Here is a 23,498-nt window from a genome sequence, read left to right on the forward strand (position 1 = left end):
TAGTCTAGTGTTTCTTCTTTTTCTAAGCACTCATGTTAAAGATGTTACAAATATTGTGTAAAAAAATAAAAAACAAAGATTAAAGTAGCTTGGATGAGAAAGCTAATAAAGACAGTTATACTCACCTCATTATATCTCCTTAGAGGTATTTTAATACAGCTTCTACCCATTTCCACATGAACAAATAAGTTGTCTATGGTATGCAAAGTGTATTGATAGTTTCTAAGGTCCTGTAGCAGACAAAGTCTTTACATTAACAGGTGGCTGAACTCGATGCATCATTTTCTTACTTTTTAAAGAAATCTCATTTAATCTAAGCATGCAGCTTTTTAACATCAATCTCTAACCCTCTAAAGAGTAGGAAAAAATATTAGTATCTTAGTTTAGTACTGACAAAGTTGCTTTAAATATCATTTACGAGAGTACATACAGACTATTTAGACTACAGCTGCATTATTCACATAAGGATTTTACAATGTTTCAGAAAACAAACGAACATCAACACCCTTCTCTGACAGAAGAGCAAAGCATGGAAGCTACCATGCAGATGAGTTTGTTTACATGCTCATATTCTTTCTCCTGCAGCTACCACCTCTTCTGCATGCTTGAGCACTGTTTATTCTACCCTTCCCTGACAGAGGTTATCATCCACCATCACAGTCGCTTCTGCAAAATCTCCCTACTGTTTCATTCCAGAACTATATAGGTGTAAAATAGCTTAATTTGCCTTCAGTAGCTCTGTGTAGGATAGAAAGGTTAGAGAAGGCTCACAGCAGCAGCTGAGACAGGAAATCTGCATCTTCAACCAATACAGCTGTAGCAAGAAAGGTGTTTATGAGCAGATGTCAGCGTATTACAAGTTTTAGTTGAACTTGTACTGTCTCAGCAACACTGATAGGCATGATAGGTTCCCTTCGCTTTCATCATTTATCACTATCTCAGTCATTTGTGCTATACTCAATTTTACATCATCCTTAATTGAGAATTTGCACCACATGTAGATAAAAATACAACATCAAAAGGAACAGTCCCCCTCAGGAAGCATGTATTCCCACTGCCTCTTCTGTGCTGACAGCAAACACAGCTATGATGGAGAGTCTGAGCAATTTGGTAATCTATCTGAAAATGAACTCTACAGAAACACTCTTTGTCAGGAGAATATTACACTCCACAAAATCTGAAGGTACAATTTCACAGTAAGCTAAAAGAACAGGTATATCAGGTCTGACTAAAGCCCAATCCAGCTCAATATTCTCCTTCTAACAGTTATGAAAAAGACACTAATGATTTTATACTGCACTGTACGTGCCTGTTGTCCCCAGGCTACTCTTCCAGCCTTCAGCAATCTGTGGCTTAGGCACTTCATGAGTAAAAAGTGGTGGCTTAAGCCAATTAAATAAGTGCCTCCATCACAGCCTTCTCCCTCACATTGGTACTGATAATTTGGCAAATCAAGTAGTGCGCTGATTCACAGACCTTAAAGTTATGTTAAGGGAAAAAAAAAAAAAAAAAAAAAAAAAAAAAACCACAAAAACCACACCACTAGTTTTCAGATGACTCAACTTGGAGACCAATTCTCTGCAAAATGACACGGATATCAGTGTTGGCAAAAATGGAAGAGAGCCAAAACTGCAGTTCCATCTCAGTGCTAATGGAAACATGCATGTATACTTCTACAGGAGGATTTGGTGATGACTTAAACAATACATGCAATTCTCTCCATAAGCTTTCAGCAATTTTTATCACATTGTCATCAGCATTAAGGGTAAGTACTACATAAGTGCTAAAAAAAGAAGGTTACTGATCTGAAATACAGATTTCCTGGAAGTTTAAACCAAATCAACTGAGTGACTGAGGAAAAACTTCCTCAGAGTTTTGCATAAACTCCAGACTTGATTTAATCTGTCAAAAATCAAAGCTCTTCCCAAAATACACAGTACAGATGGGTTAAGTGTGGTAAGGCTTACTTTGTGTAGCGAAGTAACTATGGTTATAATTAGCCCAAAGTACCCGCCCATTTGTTTCGGCAGATGAAAAAAATAGACCTCCTGCACCACAGTAATACTCAGAAGAGCAATAAAAAAAATAAAAAGAACATCTAAGAATGATTATTATAACCAACTTTAATTGAAATACAAAATTTCTCACTCAAAGTTGCTTCCTGCTACAAGAAAGCATACTAAAAACAGCGTGAAAAGTTATAGCGTTCCTAATTCACACACATTCTTTGTTAAGAAAGCTCTAAGTCAAGTATGAAGAATAAAAATGTTAACTCTCTATTTTTGTCAAAAAACGATTCATCTTTAAAGAATATCAGAGTTGTGAAGATATTTTACATCATCTAAATTACACCAGGAAGGGAAGAAAACGAGACATTTACTCACAACAAGCAGATTCATAATTGTGTGTCCTATCTCTCCAAAGAGTGGCTCTCGGTCTCTGAAACTTACTACAGGCGTTGGATATGCTAGGGTGGGGAAGAAAAGAAAGAGGATGTTTTCCAACTAACTACTGTAGAATTTGCTAATACAAATACTTATTTCTGTATTTAGCTACAGTCTCCTTTTTTTAATTTCAGTGAAACCTGACCAGCCACAGGAAGTCACTGCTTGCTTCTCCCCCATGGCCTACCTTTTTGCCCACTGCATGATTTCTTCACTCACTTACATCCTGCTCCAGCTATCTTGAGGCAGAGGGAGGGAAAGGGTCACCAGCTGTGGGGGGGGGGTTGCCAGGCTTACCGATTGCTTGAAGAAGAATCCCACCAGGGTTAACAATTACTTTTATGTCAATGCTGTAACATGAAGCAGAGTACCACAGAGCACTGACAAGCAGAAATAAAGTGAAGAGGAGATTTACATGAAGCAGCATGCTTTAAAGTGAACAACTGATGACTGAGGTAAGAAACACATGCAGGTAGAAACTAGGGAAAGCAGGGAAATGTAGAACAGCAGAGACCACAACATGAAAAAGCCTTTTAAAAACTAAATAACAATCACGTAGCAAAGCCAGGATGGTGAGATCAATCAAAAAAGAAACAAGAATGGTGCAAAATCACAAGTAGCTTGGGAAGAGAAGAATGACAAAGAAGCTACCATCTTCCTCAACATGCTGACAGAAGCCCATCCAGGGGACCTCTACTACTGACTCAGCTATGTAAGAAATCCATAAACAACTGAGTGATGCATATTTATTGACTTACAACTTACACAATAATAGGTTTATTTATCAAAAACTCAGTCATCCTGGGAAAATCATGTATGATGCATTTCTGAAATCTATTCAAACTCAGCAACAGCTGGACCATCTTACATTCTATCCAATATGCTGGTCTCATATACATATATATTTATTTATATATATATATATACACACACATGCATATACACATATGTCTATCTCACTTTGAAAGAAGTAATCTTAATTCAGGAAAATGATTCACAGTTATAAATTAGGCTACTGCATTTCCCTGCAAAAATTTCTCCTGTAACAACAGAAGAAGTCAGACAATGACAGTTTATTACTCAGTTGTAGTTTCTGGCCCACCTGTCTTCAGCTAAGTTGACCCTCCCTCCCCCCCCCCAAAAAAAAAAGAAAAAAAGAAAAAAAAGTCTAGCAGCACAGAATGTTAATTCCCATGGGAAACTACCTGTGAAGGCACTTACATGGAACTTCATTCGTCCACAAGTGTAATATAAAATACTGCCAAGAGTCTTGATGCCTTTGAACATTTCACTTACATACAAAACACATTCTCACAGGTAATTTTACATTTATGCAGCTATTTTAAGTAATAAAACTTACCCCCATATTCAGCTCCCAATCTCAACATTAAACGAATCGGAAAAACTTTTGCCCAGGGTATTTCCAACTTATGGATGAGAATGCCACATAGAAAAGGGTCATCCGGTAAAAGCAGATCATCAAGTTTCTGAAAAGTTGGTGAAACAAATAGGAATCCTCCATGGTCTTTGTTACCAAGAAAGTTTTCAGTAAAAGTAACATTTTCCATGTTTCTTATTAACCTTCCTGTTGACAGACAGAAGACAGATAAAGTCTTTGCATATCAAGAATAATACATTAATATCAAAAAGAAAAATACTAAGTGCTCTATCATCAGTAGCTCTCCTATACATATATAAACCATAAGTTACATCTCAAGTCTTCCTGAAAATCTTGTGGATATCCAAATCCACAGTCTATCAGTGCTATATAGTCTTATTTATTAACTCAGTAACCTTGAATATGAAATGAGATTTTTTCCAAGTAAATACTAAACACTTCTCCGAGGTGTAAACATTCTGGTACCTGTCAATGTAGTTCACTGTTGTTTTACATCTAAGAAAAGTTTAGTGAATATTTGAGTTACACTGATCAGAAGTTTATACACTTTACTGTACTTCTACAGATGAAGCTCCAGATGTCCTAAATCGGAAACTCAGTGATTTATACCCAAAAATCTCCCCCACATCACAATTAACGGGCAAAGAAAAATCAATCAATAGGAGGTTTACAAGAGTATATGAATCAGAGTAACTTGCTCAATTCTATTTCTCCTGTTGTTTAGGTAGAACCTGAAGTTAATACTGCAAGCTTATTCAACAAAATTGTTAGATATCAACAAACAACAGAAATTAGTTTAACTCCCAGTTTTAGAGATAAGCAAGAAGATATAACAACATACCACTTAAATATCACATACCTTTCATTACATCCTTGTAGATATCAATAAATAATTTGAGTATTTCATTAGGAAAAGTCTCTTCATCTGGCAAACATTGCAATAGAATGATAATTTCTGCCTGACCCAAGCCACGTAGTCCATTTGTCGAGAAGTACCAGCACTTTTCTGAAGAATCTTTAATTAAAGGTAGATAGTATAGTGATATAGTTTTACAGTGAGAAGACAAACTGATTTAACAGAAAAGAAAACGTGCACTACTTACAAGATACTAACTTGACATTCACAAGAAGGTTTGCATTTAGGATAAAGGTTAATGGATTAGGACCTCCTTCTGCTAGAAGCAAGGTGACCTGTTGGTGAGATGGATGTTCTTCCACTAGAGGATCTAAATAAGTTAAGAGTTGATTTAGTTTAACGTGTCAAGTAACTATTAAAATTACAGATCATATGTGAAAGACTGCCCCACCCTTCATCACTTCATGCCTCCTGTCTTTAAAGAGTGGTATTCTCAAACAGCTACAAATCAATCAACAAACAGTTTACTCCAAGAGTAAAAGAGCATATAAAATAAAGCAGGATTTGTATTAAGTGTGTAAACTAGGGCTACCGTTCATTTGCTAATTAGTAATAAGCTACATATGCTGTCTCCTCATCCATATACTAATATTGTAACAGTTACAAACAGTATGTACAAGCATTACTATGAGACATTAAGTGATGAAGTATTTTCAGAACATACAAATAGATCTTTCTAATAATGCAGGTTCAGTTATCAAACATGATCCAATGTACAACACAGATAAATCAAAGTTAAAATTGCATTACAGTACACACTATACACACTATTTCATATTTAGAAGTCTTACATCAGGTGATACAATGCTAACAATTTACCCATATTTTACCTTTTCCTTTCTCTGCTGCTGCAAGCAAAAGTGGTGGCAGTTTATCACTATCAGGAACTAGACTGACTTCTTTACTAACACAGTTTTCAAGACCACACAGTGCTCTGTAACTTGAAGGACTAACGGGCAAATCGTTTTTAATCCTATCAGCTGAGCTGCAACTAGCCTTTTCAGCTTCTGTGAGCGTAGAGAATTCTTCAGTTTCTGGAGTTACAGCTTTATAACTATGCACCATCTCAGTTTGCTTAGGAATGGCCTGATGCCTATATTCTGAAGCAATAGAAGATTCACAACATAATTCCTCAATTCTTGCAGTAACATCCATTTCTTCCTTTGGTTTTGGATTTACATCACTTAATGTGTCATCCTCTTCCGGATTTGCAGCCTATGAGGAAAAAACAACAAAAACAGCATAGTCTACAGTCTAGTCCCACCAAAAAAAAAGTCTTCTATACCAGTATACTAGAAGCAGAAAGCTTTGAGAAATGAGAAAAAGTATTTTCTTTTTCTTTTTTTTTTTTTAAACAAATTTCCTTTAAATAGACAGAAAGCTCAAATCTCTTCCAGATCTTACATTTTTTCCCCATCTTTATATGGCATATTAGTCCCTATTTTAGGTTAAGATGCACCGTTCATTTATTTGTTCTATAACACAAAATTAATATCAGAGCTGCATGTTAGTCATCTTAGCATCTGAAAGTCAGATACAACTCAATCGACAAAAAACAGGTATCACTTGAGCAATGTTTAGAATTACTAACAGCTCCCCGACTCAGATCTACTGAACATTTTAAGTTGTTGTACTGTTTTGGATCAGTAGTTCAGTACTGTAAGTGTATTTCTATTTTTAACAAGGTATTAGTAGCCAAGTCTACCATTTTACAGCACGATTCATTTTCTGAGGATAAAGCTACAGTGTTCTCAGTGAAATGGACATGACAACAAACAGAGCATAATCATGCTATGATATGAATCATCATCAAAAAAATAAACCAAGTCATGAGATACCACATTTCAAATATGATAAGTCACCACAAGCCCCCATAGACTTGTGCCCTATCTCAACAGGAAAGACTTTGCATTGCAACAAGAAAAGGCCCAACAGCTCTATGCTTCCCCTATACAAGTTCTCTTGGTAAGCCCTGAGCCGCCAGCAAATCTCCTGTTAAAGGAATGTGTAAGCTAGGATGGAGAAAAAAGAAAAATAACTCCACAACCACTACCCTCCCCCCAAAGGGAAAAAAAAAAACTAAACTAAAAACATACATGCAAGAATAGGAAAACATGACTAAATGACTAGAATGGCCTTGAATAGACTTCTTCCCATGAATCTGATTGATGGTGTTTCATATTACTTTATCCTTTTGGCTTCCATAGCATTCTGTGGCAGCAAGTTCAGGATTGAGTTGCAAGGAAAAGTACCTCCTTCACTTTAGAGCTGCATTATGGTTTTGTTTGTTAGAGCTTCTAAAGCTGCATACAAGAATGATTGTCTATTTCCTATTTCATTATGTCCATGCTACTTCAAATTTTAGAGATCTCATCTTTTGCAACTGAAAAGGTCCTACCCTCTCCCAAAAATGGAATATATATTCTTGTCTTGATTACTAAGATGGGGAGAGCAAAAGCTGCTAGATTTGTTCAAAATCTGTGAAAAATACTTATGCATTTGGTTCCGCAGTGATTTTCTATTTCGTTTTCAATCTGTTCCACCCATTTAAACAACTGCATAAATATTTTCTTCAGGCTAATCACTAACCATAAATTATTATTTTTTCTGATAAGCAATAAATGTAACATCAATAAGACAGTTAAGGTTAGTTTCCACATATATTCCTATTCTGTGTTTAATGACATACAATCACATCTATCATTTTAGCTGCCAGTTCATTAATATTTGAAACATATTTGACTTCATTGCCTGAATTAATTTTACTTTTTCAATCATCAGTAAGTAGGCTGAACAGCACAGATGCCAGTATATACTACTTTAGGACTCATGCTTTCACACCCCTTCCTCAGGAAAGTTGGCTATGCAGTTTTATCTTTATGATTTCCAAGAGGATCTTATCTTTTATATTATGACTGTCTAATTTTTAGGAGTCTTTGATGAGCTTTTCTGGAAATATTGGTCCATCAACAATTACCTCTACCATTGCCAACTCATTTATACTAATAGATGTGAGAGGCATGATCTTCCTCAGTGAAAAATCTTAATGCTTTCTCCTCCCTTAACCATGAACTGATTCTCAGGCCTACTGACTTCATTAAAGCTTATGCAAGAGTAAGGAACAATTATAAGAGTTAAAAAACATCTGTAACTTACGGCAGTCCATGTTCAAATTTGCTCAAGTTTACTATCATCCATTTTTCAGAAGTACAATTTAAGTGTTACACACAACAAACATTTCAGACATCTTTGTGTGTGAGTAAATATGATGTAGTCTTGCCTGTTAGCTCTACCAGTTTGTTTTAAGAACTCTTGAATTGTGTTACATCTTGAGCTAGTGCTTCAGAAATGTATTTTATTTAAAAAGGCTCAAGTCTGACAAACTCTCCAAGCCCTTCCACAGCAAACTCAAACCGTTTCTTTGCACTTTAGTTTCCCTGACAAGTGCATGCAACTAGTTCGACACTACGAATATATATTATTTTAAAAATCCTCTTGCAGCTTGCTATTTCTTCTCATTAGAAGTGATAAGTGCTACACCTGATAATGGATAATGTAGTACTTAGGGGCTTTAAGTAACCTCTTGTAGGACCAGTCTAATTTAATCCGATAAGCAAACTATAGCAGGCCACTGAGGTGGGGCGGGGGAGGGGGGAAAGATTCTGCTATAAACGTGTTAATAACGATAGCTTTTGGAACTATGGCTGCAGATATCTTTACAAAAGTAGTTAATCAAAGGCTGTGCAGAAAAAAGATTGACTTGGAGTATTTTCGACTATATCATTTTTGCAGTTCACATATGCCCCAATGGGAACATAGCTCCTTTTGAGTATGGTCTTAACAACATTTCAATGCAAGAACCTCAGAGCCACCCAAAAAAACAATTTTGGTTCAGATTCCAAAAGCAATCAAGCAAAAGTCATGTTACTTTGTGTAAGAGGCCCCTTCAATAAAAAGCAAACAAAGTTATTTCAAGAAATTTGTAATTCATGCACCTACACACATCTTAATTCATACCATATGCATCTCTGGCAAGTCAGGGTTTATTGGACTTAGGTCCTGTGACGACCTCTTTGTTCCAGATGAAAGTTTTGTTGTATCTGCCACTTCACCATTTGGCAAAATACCATCTGCAAACCATACTCTCCTCTGTTCTTTGGGGCACAGCCCTAGGATAGGTTGAAAAAACAACACTGACTTCATATTATTGCACTGTCCTAACAACTGAAAGGGATGAAAAAAATTCAGCCACCTCCCCCAAGACAGTTTTAACTGAGTCACATTCATACAGCATGGTTACAAGGCTAGCACTCTTGCACATGAAATAACCAAGCACCAGAATAAAGCATTCTCTATATATTTCAGAAATATACCAAAAAAAAAATTCTGTTTACTAGAATCAAACAAAGGTCACAGAATTTGACTCCAGCTAGTCTCCAATTAGGCAAATACATGCAAAAAAATTTCATACTTGCAGAGAAAGTTGTCATGCTATAGTTAACAAATGTATCAGTTCCTAGATATGGAAGACTTCCTCAACCATCCCTCTGTAGTAAGATATGGACAAAAATATATCATGCCTAGAAGATGAAATATGCTCAGAAAAAAATAAAAATTATTTTACTGCACTGTTTTAAAGCTTCTTTTAATTGAAGAAAGTCAGATGTGTTACAAAAGTGGAACAAAGACACTGTTCAGCCACTAATCATTCATGAACAACTACTTTTGCCTAACAATTTTTGCCTGAACAACTACTTTTTGATATTACTGTAGCAAACTAGCGAATTGGGGCAAAGCAAGTCAGAGATCTCAAGCTAAATAAAATTGTTGGAAGTTGCATGTGCCCTGAAAAAAAAATTACAATATAAATAGAGAAGACAACGAACATCAAGAACATCCATACTTCAAAAATGAAGAATTAACATAGACTTGGTCAAGCTCATGCACTGGCGTCAGGGCTCAGAGCTACAACAAACCTTCAAGTTCCAGTTCGCAGAGCTTCAGTTCGAGTCCCCCAAAGAACAACAGCGTATGAAATGTGTACCCACAACTCGATAAACAACTCTTTCCAAAACAATCTCTAAAGAGTGTTAGAAAAAAAATCACATTATATTTTACATACCTTCAATACCTGGTTGTTTAAGTACAGAGATAGGTAATGCAGAAGATGGAGAGCTAGAACTACCAGATGTCTGGGCTTCCTGCGAAGGTGGAAGAGCAGAAGAATATTCAGAGGAGACGCTGGCATTAGCGACAGGACCAGTTGGACTCATCATTCTCTCAAATGCCTGTGCTAAAGGAAAAAAAATGCACTTAGTTTTTAAGACCTTGCATCTGAACACATTTCCTTAGCACTGTAAGGTTATGTTTTTTTGCGAGTACATGCTAGTTGTAAAAAATGAATGCTCAAGCTATTGTATAAAAAAGTGCGAATTTATTGATTTTTTACACTTTTCTGTCTATTTTCTTCCCAACATAGGAGAAAAACACCTTTGCATATAGCAATGACTATACTGGACTATATAATCCTTGTATGTAGGTGCAAATATTTCATATTTATCAAGTCAAATTCCATTCAGTTGGTACTTAATTAAAACAGTAAATTTTCTATTGGTAGATAGCCTTTGCTGATTCTTCAAGTTAGCTTGTGCTCAAATAATACATAGAAATGAAATATAGAGTAATTCCAATTTCTCCTCATTGCTAGGCACTTTGTTGCTTTACCTGGTACATCAGGAAGGGGAGGGGGAAAAAAAGGGGAGGAGGCAAAAAATCCCCAACTGGTGAGTGCAAGGAACTGTTATCAAACACATTAAAAAAAGCTGGTGTGTCTTTAATATATTTATTAATAACCTGGACTTCAACCTTCTCCTGCTGTTCCCTTAAAGCATCCTGGCTTAGCTTTCAGTTAAGAAAAAGCTGTCTTACAACCTAATTACTGTGCTTCTGTTAAAGTGACTTATAAAAATATTAAGACAAAAAAGCTATATAAAATGGGCAAATAACACACAAGAACTAGCAGAGGAGAACCTTTATACATGTAGAAGGCTATCCTTCAAACACAAGAGAAAAAAAATACTCTATTTCTGGGCTCCTGCAACAGATGACCAAATAGCACAGCTTTTTATGTAGCTTTATGGAGCACAGATCTACACATCTGTGCGTGTGTGTGTATGTGTGTATATATACATACATATAATACATGTATATATATAAAAAAATGAATCAACCAGCTTGCCAAAGCTGCAAATAAGGACTAAAAAATTCAACTAAAAAGAGACACAATTATCCTCATCCTCCCTCCAACCCAGAAACAATAAGGAAGTTTAAATAAATCAAGGCAATAAAACTTCCTCAGAAGTAAAACCTAGCCACACCGATTTTCTTCTTTAATGATTATTGTAATGACTTAAAAAAAATAAACACTTGTTACCTTTAATAATAGGGTCATAACAGCCAACACAGACTCTTGCTTCCTTCTCCATGTATTGTAGCTTGCACTTTCGGTTGCAACAGCCACCACAGAAAACCTGAACCACAATAAGACTGAATTAAATACTATAGGCAAAGCCCCAGTATTTCCTGAACCGAGCTTTTATTATCATTTAGTCACTTCTGTACTAAAAGAGATTGAATTATTCAAAGCATACATACACTTTCTTGGGAGTAGAAAAGCAGGAAAAGACAAAAGGAGTTTTAGCAGAGTTTTAGCACGTGCATCTGAAGATATGTTTGGGGAGAAAGGAGAAGGGAATATACCAGAATGAGAAGGTTTTTATTAAGCTCAAAAGCCCCATAAACTGGGCCAGACTTTAAAGTCAGCCAAGTCTGCTTGTGATCAGGAACTACACTGCAATTTACCTGTACCATAAGCTTTTTCAATAGGCTATATTCTATTTCATGTCAAACACTTATGAATTCAGTGTCCTAACACTGCTCCAAAGCATTAGCCAGGTTAACACCTTGGGCATAGCATACATGATCGTATGCTAAATGCTGTATAACTGTCTCACTTCTTACGGGATTCTAATGTTAACAAAAACTTCAAATAGGGAAGACAGTCAAGCCACGCTAACACCCATGACTCAGTGGAAAAATCATCAGCTGAAAATCTCTGGAGATCATCTGAACACCAAGCAGTGGGAACAAAGCTTTTTTTTTTTTTTTTTTTTTTTTTTTTTGGTTGGTTGGTTTTTTTTAAGCAAGCTGGAGTTTAATACTGCTCTCGTGACTGCAGAATTTTAGGAACAGCAAACAGCACCAACCGAAACTGCACAAAACCCGAGAAGTTTGCTTTGCATATTTCCCTTTCAATGTTGCTGTTAAAAGGTAGGCTACTGAAAATTTTTAATAATCGTTTTATGTTTGAGGCTTAACAGTGTTCTAAGCGACTACCAATCCTGTATAAAAAATCCCTATTGTCTTTTCTTAGAAGCTGCAATAGCAGTACATTTTCTAGAATGCCTTATTTTTTCCACAAAAAATAGAGAACCTTTTCTTCCTCAGAGTTACGGAATAGTTTGTCCAGAAAGGAGAATAAGAATGAGAGAACAGACTATATTAATAATTTATTACAAGGATGCAGTTGGTATAGGAACAGATACAAGCAGATTTAAGCACAGAAAATACAGAACTATGATCCACACCTTTTGGAGTTTTCAACTATTCAGCACTGTCTAAAATACACAAGGCTTTTCAGCTGGATCTAAGTATTGCTTAGATGCCTACAAAGCCATGTGTCTGCACATGGCCAGAATTGCTCACATCAGGCAGCAAAGCACTTAGCTCCTGCCAATACTCTTTCAGGTACAGATTTTAAGCATGGCAACACCTCAAATTTCCTGCTGTGAGCAGATCTAGTTATGCATGGATAGGACCCCATAAAGTAACTTAAAATCAAAGGGTTTTTTTAAGCATAGCTGGAAGCACATTTTATAAAACTGCAGAGTGACTAGAAAACTCTTCCAAGAAACACACCTGTTCAACTCTAGACCCCCTGCAGTCTAATATTAAAGCCTATACCTTCCATTTCTCATGGCTCACATCTATGAAACCATCTAAAAACCTTCAAAAATTGCAACCAATAGCAGTAACATACAGGAGACTAATTTTAGATCATTCTCTTAAAATGCTTAGTTGGGATGATGAGAAGAACTCCCAGTTCCCAAATTCATGTCTTTTTTTTTTCTTTTTTTTAAATCCTGTAACTTCTTTAAATTAAATCACACGATGATAGGAAAAAGGGCTAAACCCCAGAACTGGATACGATCTGCTTAATTGCCTTAATTTCATCACTGAGGAGGATTGCTGCCATCTTCTCTTGTAATTTAGATGATGGAAACCAACCTGCTAAGAGCCCGTGGTTTTTGCAGCACTCAGTAAGCACACTGTACGCTGCACCAGGGCTCTGCACAACAAGCTCATCAGTTTGTCATGGAAGTCTGAACTGCCTCTTCTACCTCACAGGCAATAATCCAACCTAATTGCTTTCCAGTGAATTTATTTTGCTGGCTCACCAACCAAGCAGGCTTCCCAATTAACCCTTGGTCAGAAATAGTAAGGTTAGTTGTCTTCTTGTTACTAGTTTCCTTCAGTGAAGTATTTAAAGAACATACTGAAGGCCATTTTAAAAGAACAGAATACGCTCTTCCACTCATACAGGATATATATACACTGTCTACTTTAAAGAGAGATGGAGAAAAAAGGGGGCAACATCTCTAGCTTGGACTACACCTGTGCAATCCTGTTTAATTAATTACATCTCTAGTAAAACTGTTCTCTACAAGTGTCCTCAGAAACACTGGATGCTTTACTCACTTTACTTTCTTTCAAAGGGAATTTACAAATATTCAGAAAATCCTACCATTTTTATCCACATGCAGACTCTAGAGGCAATATTAGCCTTTGTGAAACATGTCTTTTGAAGCCTTGGTCTCACAGAAACCTTCCACCCCTTACCAGCATTAAGCAAGTGAAGGTAACACTAAGTCTTTTGTTTCTCATAATCATCCACAGGAAAACAAAGGTGATTAAAGGAAAATATTGGTGGGGTTAGGGGAGTGAGGAGAGGAGAAGAGGACACAGGGGAGAGAGTGACAGAGAAAGAAACTATTACAAGTGGACTCTTAAGTAAACAGGAAAAAAAATCACAATGAAATAGTCATACTTGATCAGTACAAAATTAGTCCAAAAAAAGAAACCATTCCAGGTGCTTCTGCATTACTGCCACAGGTAGATTTCTCAACTGAAAACACATATATTCAGTAAAGATGTAAAGAATGTAACTGGCAAAGGTTAATTGCTAATCAGCTACAATCCACCCTAGGGCTTCAACTGACGAGCAGAACAATCCTTCGCAATTGGTATCCTCCTCTTAGACTTGGTGCCAGTGGGACAGCGAACAGCTTAATCCTAATGCACAGGAGACGAGAGATAGAGATAGGCTAAGGGACAGAGAGCGTAACGGAAGAAAAGAGATGGAGACATAGCTGCCGAGCAAAGAAACTGATCCTAGTTGAGCAAGCAAATGGGAGGGTACCACACCAAAAGGCAAGCACCTCGATAAAAAGGAGAGAGATGAGAAGCTGCTTAGCTCCAGAAGTGTTGCAGATGGGGTACAAAGCAGGGACCACTACCTTACCACATGCAGCACAGAAGCCAGAATTCCCAAGTGTTGCCATTTTCATTGATAATGCACAGCTATAGAGCCACATGAGAACTGCACAATTCTGAGGACAGTCCATGGAGGACAACCGTGAATTTCTGTCAGTTTCTCCATGAGACCAAGTGGTTGAAGATGCAACCCACAACTGGTCCATGAAGCATTTTTGTTTGTTTTTTTTAAGCATAGGGCAAAAAGTGAAGCTATTGCACATTCAGAAAAGCTACGATATTGAGCTGTTCAGCACACCATTATCTAAATGTTACAATTAAGATAAACTGTGCTGCCTTCATTTATTCTCCCAATTCACATGCCTTGTGATGCTCCTTTTAATTATGCTAAGATTTTCCCACCTTCCACCCAGAAGCACAACCTCTCTGCTAACACACAGGATGAGCAATGCTAACAGTTGTCTACTGTAAACAGCAGCATGTAATGAAGAATGCTTTTATATTTCCACCTTCAGAAAAGGGGCAAGGAACTGCACGGTGAATGTAAAAGAGTCATCCCTATGGCTCAAGCAAATGAACGCTACTCTGAAGAACTGCATTTTAAAATATTACAGAATTTCAATGTGGTATTTTGCCAAATGATTAAATGCAACTACTCCTAGGTTTTCACAATAAGTTCTCCATTTTCTTAAGGCCCAACTTCAGACCTAAGTTTTAGTTCACATTTACTGCAGTTGAAGTAAGTGTGGACTATGCTTTGAACATACAGTGCTGTAAGATGCATTCTGGGGAAAAAAATAGATCTTAAGCCTCTCAAGTTCTCTATCTCAAAACCGTAGATGCAAAAAGCTATTAAGTACTGACATTAATCTGTGCTATAGCTCCTTATCTATAAAGCTACAATACAACCATCCCCTCAAAAGAACACTGAGAAACAAGTTCATCAATATTTGTATTTATGCATTAGTATGATTCTAAGCCACAGCAACTCATAGGGAAAATTTAGGATTAAAAATAAGCTTTGGTGCTACTTACTGACTACAAAACACCACACAGTGAAAAAGTTCAGATTACTTGCTTAACTAATGTGTACATTTCACCCTGCAAAATAAGCATACCATCTTTTCCACACATAACTCCTCTGGAAAAATTATACTTATTTCTGAGCACACAGGAAAAGAGATTTAGATAAGTCCTTTGCACTGGACTGTTCTTCCAGGAGCTGTAAGAACAAGATCTTTTTCCATCTGTGGACAGTGTTTTACAGCTAATATAACCACTGACCTTAACTCTGATCATCACCATCAGATGTTTTTTTTTTTAATCTTGGTGTACGAGCACAAAACAGATTCACTATAATGACTATTTTGTAGAGCACATCATCCCACATCTTCCTTATTATATGCAAAAAAGACACAGCACTCTAGCCAGCAACAGAAGACAAAAATAAGAACATTTCCCCTCCATCCCTTTAATTATTTTCACAAAAGAAACTCATACTTAATGAGAACACTTCCAAAAAATCTTGAAGTCTCTATGAAATAAAGTCTAATTATTTTGTTTAATAAAACATCTTTTAAAGCCCAGAACAATTCCAATAACATTCATTCGCCTTTATATTTTGGTTGTCCCTAAAGCAGAGGGAATTTGCTTTCAGTAACATAGGACCCTTCCCCAGAAACTTACTTTTCCACATGCACGACAATGGTGTCGTCTTTTTGTAAACGTGAACTTCACTTGACAGTTCATGCAGTTGGGTGCCTCTGAATCAGGGACCCATGATGGCTGTTTCTGTCCCAAAATTATAGGTATTTTAAGCGATTCCGCTCTTTCAGATGTTTGACTTTCTCCAGCTTCGCAGCTGCCTTCCCCAGAGTAAGCAGATTCAGAATTTTTATCCAAACTAACACTGGTGCCTGAGAGGGGAGCTGCTGGTGGTACGCAACTGGCTTCCCGATTCTCTCTCTCAGGTACATGTGTTCTATTTAGCTCTTTTTGATCAACAGCATTTTGGGAAAGGCCAAACTGTTTCGGTCTTGCACCTTCAGTATGAATAACAGAGATTAGTGCTTCGCTACCATTTTCAGTTGTATGCTGAATATGAAATGTACTCTCCTCCACCGGAGATTCCAATTTGACATCAGTAACGGATGGTTTAAGGTTAACAGTAATGCTAGACATCCCTTCCTGTGTTGTTTGTGTATGTTCTTCACCGGCCTCTGTGAAATCCAGGTTCTTCACCTTTGTTAAATCTGCTTCATTTGCATCAGGTTCCAATAAATTACTATCATTGTCTAAAGATTTCAGCACATTGGACTGGAGACCTTGTCCATATAAGAAATCGTCAAGCTCAGCATCACTTATTAGAGTATCACTTTTAATAATATTATCCTCAACAGTATATTCAGCTACAACCGGACTAATACTTTCATCGTAGTAAGACTCTATACCAACACCATATGGCTCATCTTGATATTCTAAAACAGGAAAAGTCGAAGCAATAGCTTTGATTTGCTGAGAATCCCCATAATCAATTATAATCTCAGTATCATGCTTCTCTCCACCTATACTTTTTTCCACAAAGCTTTGGTTGATTTTAGGTAAATATCCTTCATGTTCGTGCAATTCAGTCTTTGTGTGGGACTCCTTATCAGATGGATCAGTTTTAGACTTTCCAGCGTGAACAGTTAAAATATCACTAATAACCTCTGCCACTTCATTCTGAGGTAGAGGATTAATTTTTTCTTCTGTTACAACTAATGAACCACATATAGATACAGGAAGTGGAAGACATGACAGTGAGGTCTGGACATCTTCAACTGAAATACATGAAGTTGAAACACTGTTTAATATTTCATCACTATTAAGTTCTTCACTACCTACATTCTCTTCTGTATTTGTGTCTTCTACTGCTATTCTATCCTCTGCTTGAAGTGAGCAGCTTGATAAAACACAACTTCCAGGTAACACTGCACTGTTTTTATGCAACTGAGGACTTCTTGGCAGGTCTGAAGGCATGGTTTCAACATTATTCTCATCTTTTAAGTTTATATTTTCCATAACATTTCTTCCATACATTTCTTTGCTCACTGCAAAGCATGCACTGTCATCTTGTGACTCACATGGCAATTTTTCATAAGCTGTATCATCTTTGGGACTGTGCACACTTGAATTCTGAGCTGTTATGGAGACACATGCAGTATTAAGGGGAGCAGTTTCTTCAAGCTGATCAAATACCTCATTACCCTTTAAAGATTCTGTCCTGTGTTTATCATCATATGGATCCAAGATCTTTCCTTTAGCACAACCATCTGATTTTAAAGCTAAGTGAGTCAGCTCTTCTGTTTTAATAAGTCCTGAATTTTTTAAGATTGAGTCCCCATCACTTTGCTGTGTACACGAAACATCACTGCAACCTACTGCTGATCCCCAAACAGGAGCTGATATGGAAGGCATGCCGAAGCCAATCAAACAGTCTTCACTATACTGAAAGTCATCCGTTTGCAACTTCTGATTATCTTCACAAGCACTCACTGAATGGATTAAGTTACCTGTGTCATTAACAAGATCACACACAGGTACATTACATCTTCCCAGGCTGGTAGCTTGAATTTCATTTGAGGAACCACCATCCACAGTGGACAAAAGATCAAGTCCAGTAACATTCTTCTCATTTTGTAGCAAATAATTCAAAACTGCTTCACTTGTTCCAACACAGCTGGATAGAGAAATTTGTTCTGATGCAGTACAACCATTAGCATCTTCTTGTAGCTTTGGTGTTGGAGATACAGGTTGTAAACTATCCAAAACTGAAGAGAGCGAATGGTGTTTTGAGTCATACGGATTTTGAGGAGTTCTGTAGCAATCATATTCATCTATTTTAAGCAAAAAGAGATCAAAATTTATAGAACTTATTCATTTTCACAGCATACTCCCACCTCACAAAATCCCCTCTATTCATTCATAGAAGTGTTTACTTAACAGATCTTACTTTCAAATACCCTGCAAGTCATTTGATCATTATTAGTATCAGTATTAGTATGCTGTACAACAATGCAGCACAAGAACTAACCTGTATTCTTTTCAAATTCATCAAGTAGTTTGTCCAAGTCACAGACTGCTGCTTTAAAGTAACTGTCCATTCTAGTTACAGTTCTAGGGAAGCTTTAGCCCTCTTAAACCTACAAAGAAGAATACAGCGTTTCACTCACAGGACTTGGTTATTTACAGAATCACCATGAAAATGTTCTCATGATTAAAGACATTTTCTATAAATCATTTCTTTGTTATTAATAAAATTATTTCTCTTCTCTCTATACACATAGAAGTACACAAATGGCTGCACTCTGGCAGCCCCTGTACAACACACTCTCAGAAATTCACCTCAAATCAGCCAGGGAATTGAGGCTACCTTACTGAAACCAAACGCATCTGAAAGTGCATGCTACAGCAATTTAATTTCAAGAAGTTTAAACTCAGAAAGGATACTAGAATCACCTAGTGTTTGGTACAGTACAATTCACAGGCAAACATGAACTAGGCTACCATTACCCCTTCAACACAGGTGAACCATTTAAACAAATGATGCTTAATTAACCCCAGAATTTTCATGTTCTAATATGCAGTAGGAAGGAAGGAGGGAAAAAAAAAATAGTCATCTGTAGTGTGCCAGTAAGAAAAAGATATCCTCCTTTAGGAATTCAGATTTGACAATCAGTTCAATACTGAATGTATGAACAAGACATTTGAAAAAGATACTCTACGTTTCTCAAGTTACCAACCAGCCAATTTCATTTTACTTTCAGCTAGAACCAGATAATTCCATAAGGCTAAACAAAGAGTAAAACCTAAAATATATCAGGACATTAAAATAGGTGACCAACATAAGCATGGAAGCATGAGACATGCATCTTAATACAGAACTGCAGTGTGTAAGACAGGTTGAGGTCAGTATGCCTCCCCCATGATGATCAGCAAGCTGTCTTTAAATCCTGCTGTTCGTTTTTCTCCAAGACTAGGAAAAAAGAATCAGTATGGTAATTCAGTTCATCTTTTCTGTCCTACCCAACACACAAAACACATCAACTTTCTTGAAGACTTGAAGTAAGCCATTAAAAAAATAAATAAATCTAATCTTAGAGACTTACCAACTCATTACAAAACTATTTATTATTCTTATTCCCTATTTCAAAATATCCTGGTTCATTTGTTTAATAAATATTTCCAGCCACTGAATGCTGGTTGTTATAGCTTTTTGGACTCTGAAGAACCTTCTATTTTTGCATTTTTTTTCAACTCTAAATGTCCATAACACGCAGTTATCTAAAATGGATAATCAAGATATACTTTCCTTAAGTAAACTGAAGGGACTCTGATCCTGTTTAGTCTCATGACTGGAAAATGGACCTGTACAGATCTCTCTGGTTTTCCTTCTACTCTGAAGAGTGCCCCTTAGTCTCTTTCATTTGATGACTCCACATCCTACCCTAATCAAAGCACTTGGACTAGCCAGCATTGACTCTTCTCTGTGCTTAGTGCCCCAAAAGATACTTAAATCCTCTTGTATCACTCATGCCACCCTACAACTACAAATTTATGTTCTTTGCCTCATTCCACTAAAGTGTCCTTCCTTCCACTAAAAGATTCCGACCAGCAGCTTTCAATTTTTACATTAATATGTATATTACATGAATATTTTAAAACTAATATGTAGTTCAAACAGAGATTTGCAAAGCCTAAGAAAAGTGAAACTAGTCATCATAACTTAATGGAGTACTCTCTGCTCACATATAAGCAAAAGCTAAAAAAATCTAAACATTTCTCTATCCTCAGCCAGTCACTCCAACAGTCTTCAGCATACTGCATGATAGGACAAATCTCACATGACACATATAACAAGTATGACAAACAGGAGCAAGCAGACATTTAATGCCATTTCTCTTGCACTCATTTGAGCATAGTTCTCACCTATAGCAATTATTTTATTATGTGATCCCCTAGAAGCAATTAAGGGCCTTATAAAGGCAACAGCTTTTGGTGATTCATTAGCAGAAATTAAAGTACAGATCTTACCATATTAAAGGACATATTTATTGACAAGCAACAAAGGTAACTTTTGTTTAAAAAACAAAGTACCATATATATTAGAAATACTAAGAGATTATAAGAAAATTGGATATTGAGAAATACATAATTCTGATAATAGTCTCTTTAGAGGTTGTCACATATACTGACCATTCAGGTACAACTTGATGTTGCAATTAATAGACTCTTAACAGCTGCTACTAAAAGGGGTGGTACCAAGCCCCTCACCACTCTGCAGCGCACACTCCCAAGTCATCACTTGTGCTGACACTCACCCTCATCTAATTCCAAAAGAACTCAGATCAAAGAGCTAAACAAACCAAAAGCCATTTACTTTGCAGGGAGAGAAAAGATAGTTCTTTGCTTATTTATCTCCCTTCAACAATCTTCCAGAGGCAGAGACACCCAGCACAAGGTCCTGGCAAAGATCAGTCAATCCAGATGTTTCTCTTTCTTAATTAACTATATAAAACACTGCCATCAAAATTACAAACCTACAATTCAGTTCCCAATTTACTGTAATCAGTATTTTGAATATTTTTACATCAGCAATACTGTGTGTAATTGTCAGTGAATCAAAAAACCATCTATCACCAACAAACAAGATTTAAAGCCTCCCTCTGAACTGAGTACTGCTTAGGCATCTCAATGACTCCAAAAGTAGTTCCTCACAAAATATATATTTCAGCTTAAAAAAAAAAAAAAAAACATACGGGGAGAGACAAGTAACTATTTTAGGTACTTTTATCTTATCATGCCTAATTACTAAGTCTTCTAAAATATATTTTTCATTCTTAGTTGGTATAGGATAAATTTTGAATTAAGTATGCATTCTCTGTTCAATAATAATGATAAACACATAGATTAGAAGGATGCATTTGCAGTGCACAAAGAACATTGTTGACCCATCAACCTCCCTAGAAAAGAAAAAAAAATGCAGCAAATACAGAAGTGAAACTGCATGTGAACATTAGTTTATGTCACAATATAGAGATGAAATTATTTCTATAGAAAGCTTAGAAAACTATCACGATACTTCAGTTTACTGGGCCAATAATAGTGTTATAATATCAAAAACTGCAGCCAAATTAAGGAAATTGCATATAGGAGTTGTATTTACTTAATTCGGCATAGTTTTGAAATAAAATTACTCCATTCAAGATATAGTATTTTGAACAACTGACATATGGAACTAATATGTTAGCTATTCAAAATGAAGTCACAACTCTTTTTTGGAATGTTTCACAGATTTTCAGATTTTTCTTCTGTTTTTTAGAAGAAGTCTTCAAACTTCCATCTCCCTCCCTTGAATCCACATATGAATATTACCACACAGATTTAAGAAATCAGGTGGGTTTTTTTTCAGTCAAGTTTATCCTTCTGTAACACCACAAAGTTTTATCTTTTTGGTCTCTAAAGAACTGACTACAGCTAAGCCCAATATTTACATTAAACAACAAGCAGATTAGAAACTATTAAGAAAATTCCAATTATGTTTTTATTAAATGGCTGCTTACTTCCTTGAACAAAAGCAGCTTTTAGGATCCATGTGTTTTAGTGAATTGTATTCATTCTGAACGTTTCTTTTTAATTATAATACTTTTAACACTTTTAACAATCTGAAACTAGCAGCAACATTACTACATTTTTAAAAAACTGAGTAGAAATTATAGCCTTTTAAAGGACAATATTCATAACTGCTTATCTGAAGATTTATGTCCTTAACACTACAATGAGACATGCAAATTAAAGCTTTCTTCGTTGAAAAATAATACACTGCAGAGTCTGTAAGAGCTTCAAGTTTTAAAGTGTATGTTTAAACTGCTGTCTGCCAAGGACCACATGCTTTCATCTTGTAAGTTAAATATTTATACGCTAGAAGACTGGACTAGAAATATAGCTCTCCTTCTCAAAAAAGAAAATAATCAAAGTCTAACATGACTACAGTACAGTGATACAAGCTACTCTAATGGTTTAGAACTCAGTTTAAAGAGGAAGATCTGAGAAAATTTTATTTCTGGAACTCACATCTAGATTGGGGAATGTAATTATGATTAAATTAGGTAACTTAGTTTAAGACCACCCGATTTAGAAGCAGTCATCTTTACAACATATTTTGAGAAACTAGTCCTGTAAGCTACCATTCTGTATTGAGTTAATTAGGTCTGTTATTTCCTTGAAATGTTTTACTGCATACTCTATGAGTAAACTACAAAGCCTTTATCTCAAGAGAAGACTTCGCGTACTCACTTATTACTTATTTCTTCAGTCAGAAATACATCAAAGAAGGTTTTCAAATACTAACAAATAGAAACAGGTCACTTTAAGAATATTTCACACCATTACAAACCATAAACTCTAATCACACCATCTGTCCTTCTGTATGTCTTGCTTCCTTAACTGTCAGCTAAGGCCACCTAAAGAACAGAATCTACTGATCACTACGGTTTCCAAGTATATGGGTTGGCAAAAAGCCTTTTCTCCAGTTAACAGTCAAGTCTTCATTTTGTAGATGGAGTATCCTTCAGTTTCAAGACAGTAAAAATATACCTTTTTGTTAATATATTATAAAAAGGCACACCAATACTACTTCACACTTCTTCAGGTAAACCTTCAGTCTATTTTGAACATACTGGCCATAAGTTTCACATCTTTTGAAGTTTTTCCTTATGCCATTATTTCAGGACTAGCATTCTTTACTGTATGGCTCAAGTTTATTTAGTGGAAAATCATGAACACTTAATTGCTAGTATAGGCAGCAATTATCACAGTTAACATAGGGAGTCAGTATCTAGAGTAGCCAACATGAACAGCATTAAAATAAAGTCACGCTGCAGCAATCTCTGGAAGGAATCTTCTCATCACTTAATATTCAGTACACATTTCAGCAGCTGGTCAAATACCCTCCTTTAACTTTCCAGGCCTGACAAGTACCAAGCTTGAGTGGAACAAAATTGAATAGCAAAGGATTGTGCATATTACTTGCCAAATCAGACAAGGCCTGGTCTCCAACGGGCAAACATGTGACACTGCATTTCACACT

The 23,498-nt window shown here is 36.3% G+C and overlaps 1 protein-coding gene across 4 annotated transcripts in view; it reads right to left on the minus strand.

Annotated features, from left to right (window-relative positions):
• Window positions 1-23,498, minus strand: part of ZFYVE16 (zinc finger FYVE-type containing 16) — a 33,376-nt gene that overhangs the window by 6,906 nt on the left and 2,972 nt on the right. For all 4 annotated transcript variants that reach the window (XR_009961150.1, XM_062599462.1, XM_062599460.1 and 1 more), the window contains 11 exons: window positions 18,444-18,552; window positions 16,058-18,246; window positions 11,193-11,289; window positions 9,882-10,052; window positions 8,777-8,928; window positions 5,590-5,974; window positions 4,947-5,069; window positions 4,703-4,858; window positions 3,805-4,029; window positions 2,385-2,467; window positions 126-230 (listed from right to left, as the gene is read on the minus strand). Coding sequence is in view for 3 of the 4 variants with exons in the window: in XM_062599462.1 (XP_062455446.1) it covers window positions 126-230; window positions 2,385-2,467; window positions 3,805-4,029; window positions 4,703-4,858; window positions 4,947-5,069; window positions 5,590-5,974; window positions 8,777-8,928; window positions 9,882-10,052; window positions 11,193-11,289; window positions 16,058-18,246; window positions 18,444-18,513 (3,756 nt within the window). In the remaining variant the exon portion in view is untranslated. The remainder of the gene's footprint in view (window positions 1-125; window positions 231-2,384; window positions 2,468-3,804; window positions 4,030-4,702; window positions 4,859-4,946; window positions 5,070-5,589; window positions 5,975-8,776; window positions 8,929-9,881; window positions 10,053-11,192; window positions 11,290-16,057; window positions 18,247-18,443; window positions 18,553-23,498) is intronic.

This window comes from Rhea pennata, chromosome Z (genome assembly GCF_028389875.1).
Source record: "Rhea pennata isolate bPtePen1 chromosome Z, bPtePen1.pri, whole genome shotgun sequence".
Taxonomy (NCBI): domain Eukaryota; kingdom Metazoa; phylum Chordata; class Aves; order Rheiformes; family Rheidae; genus Rhea; species Rhea pennata.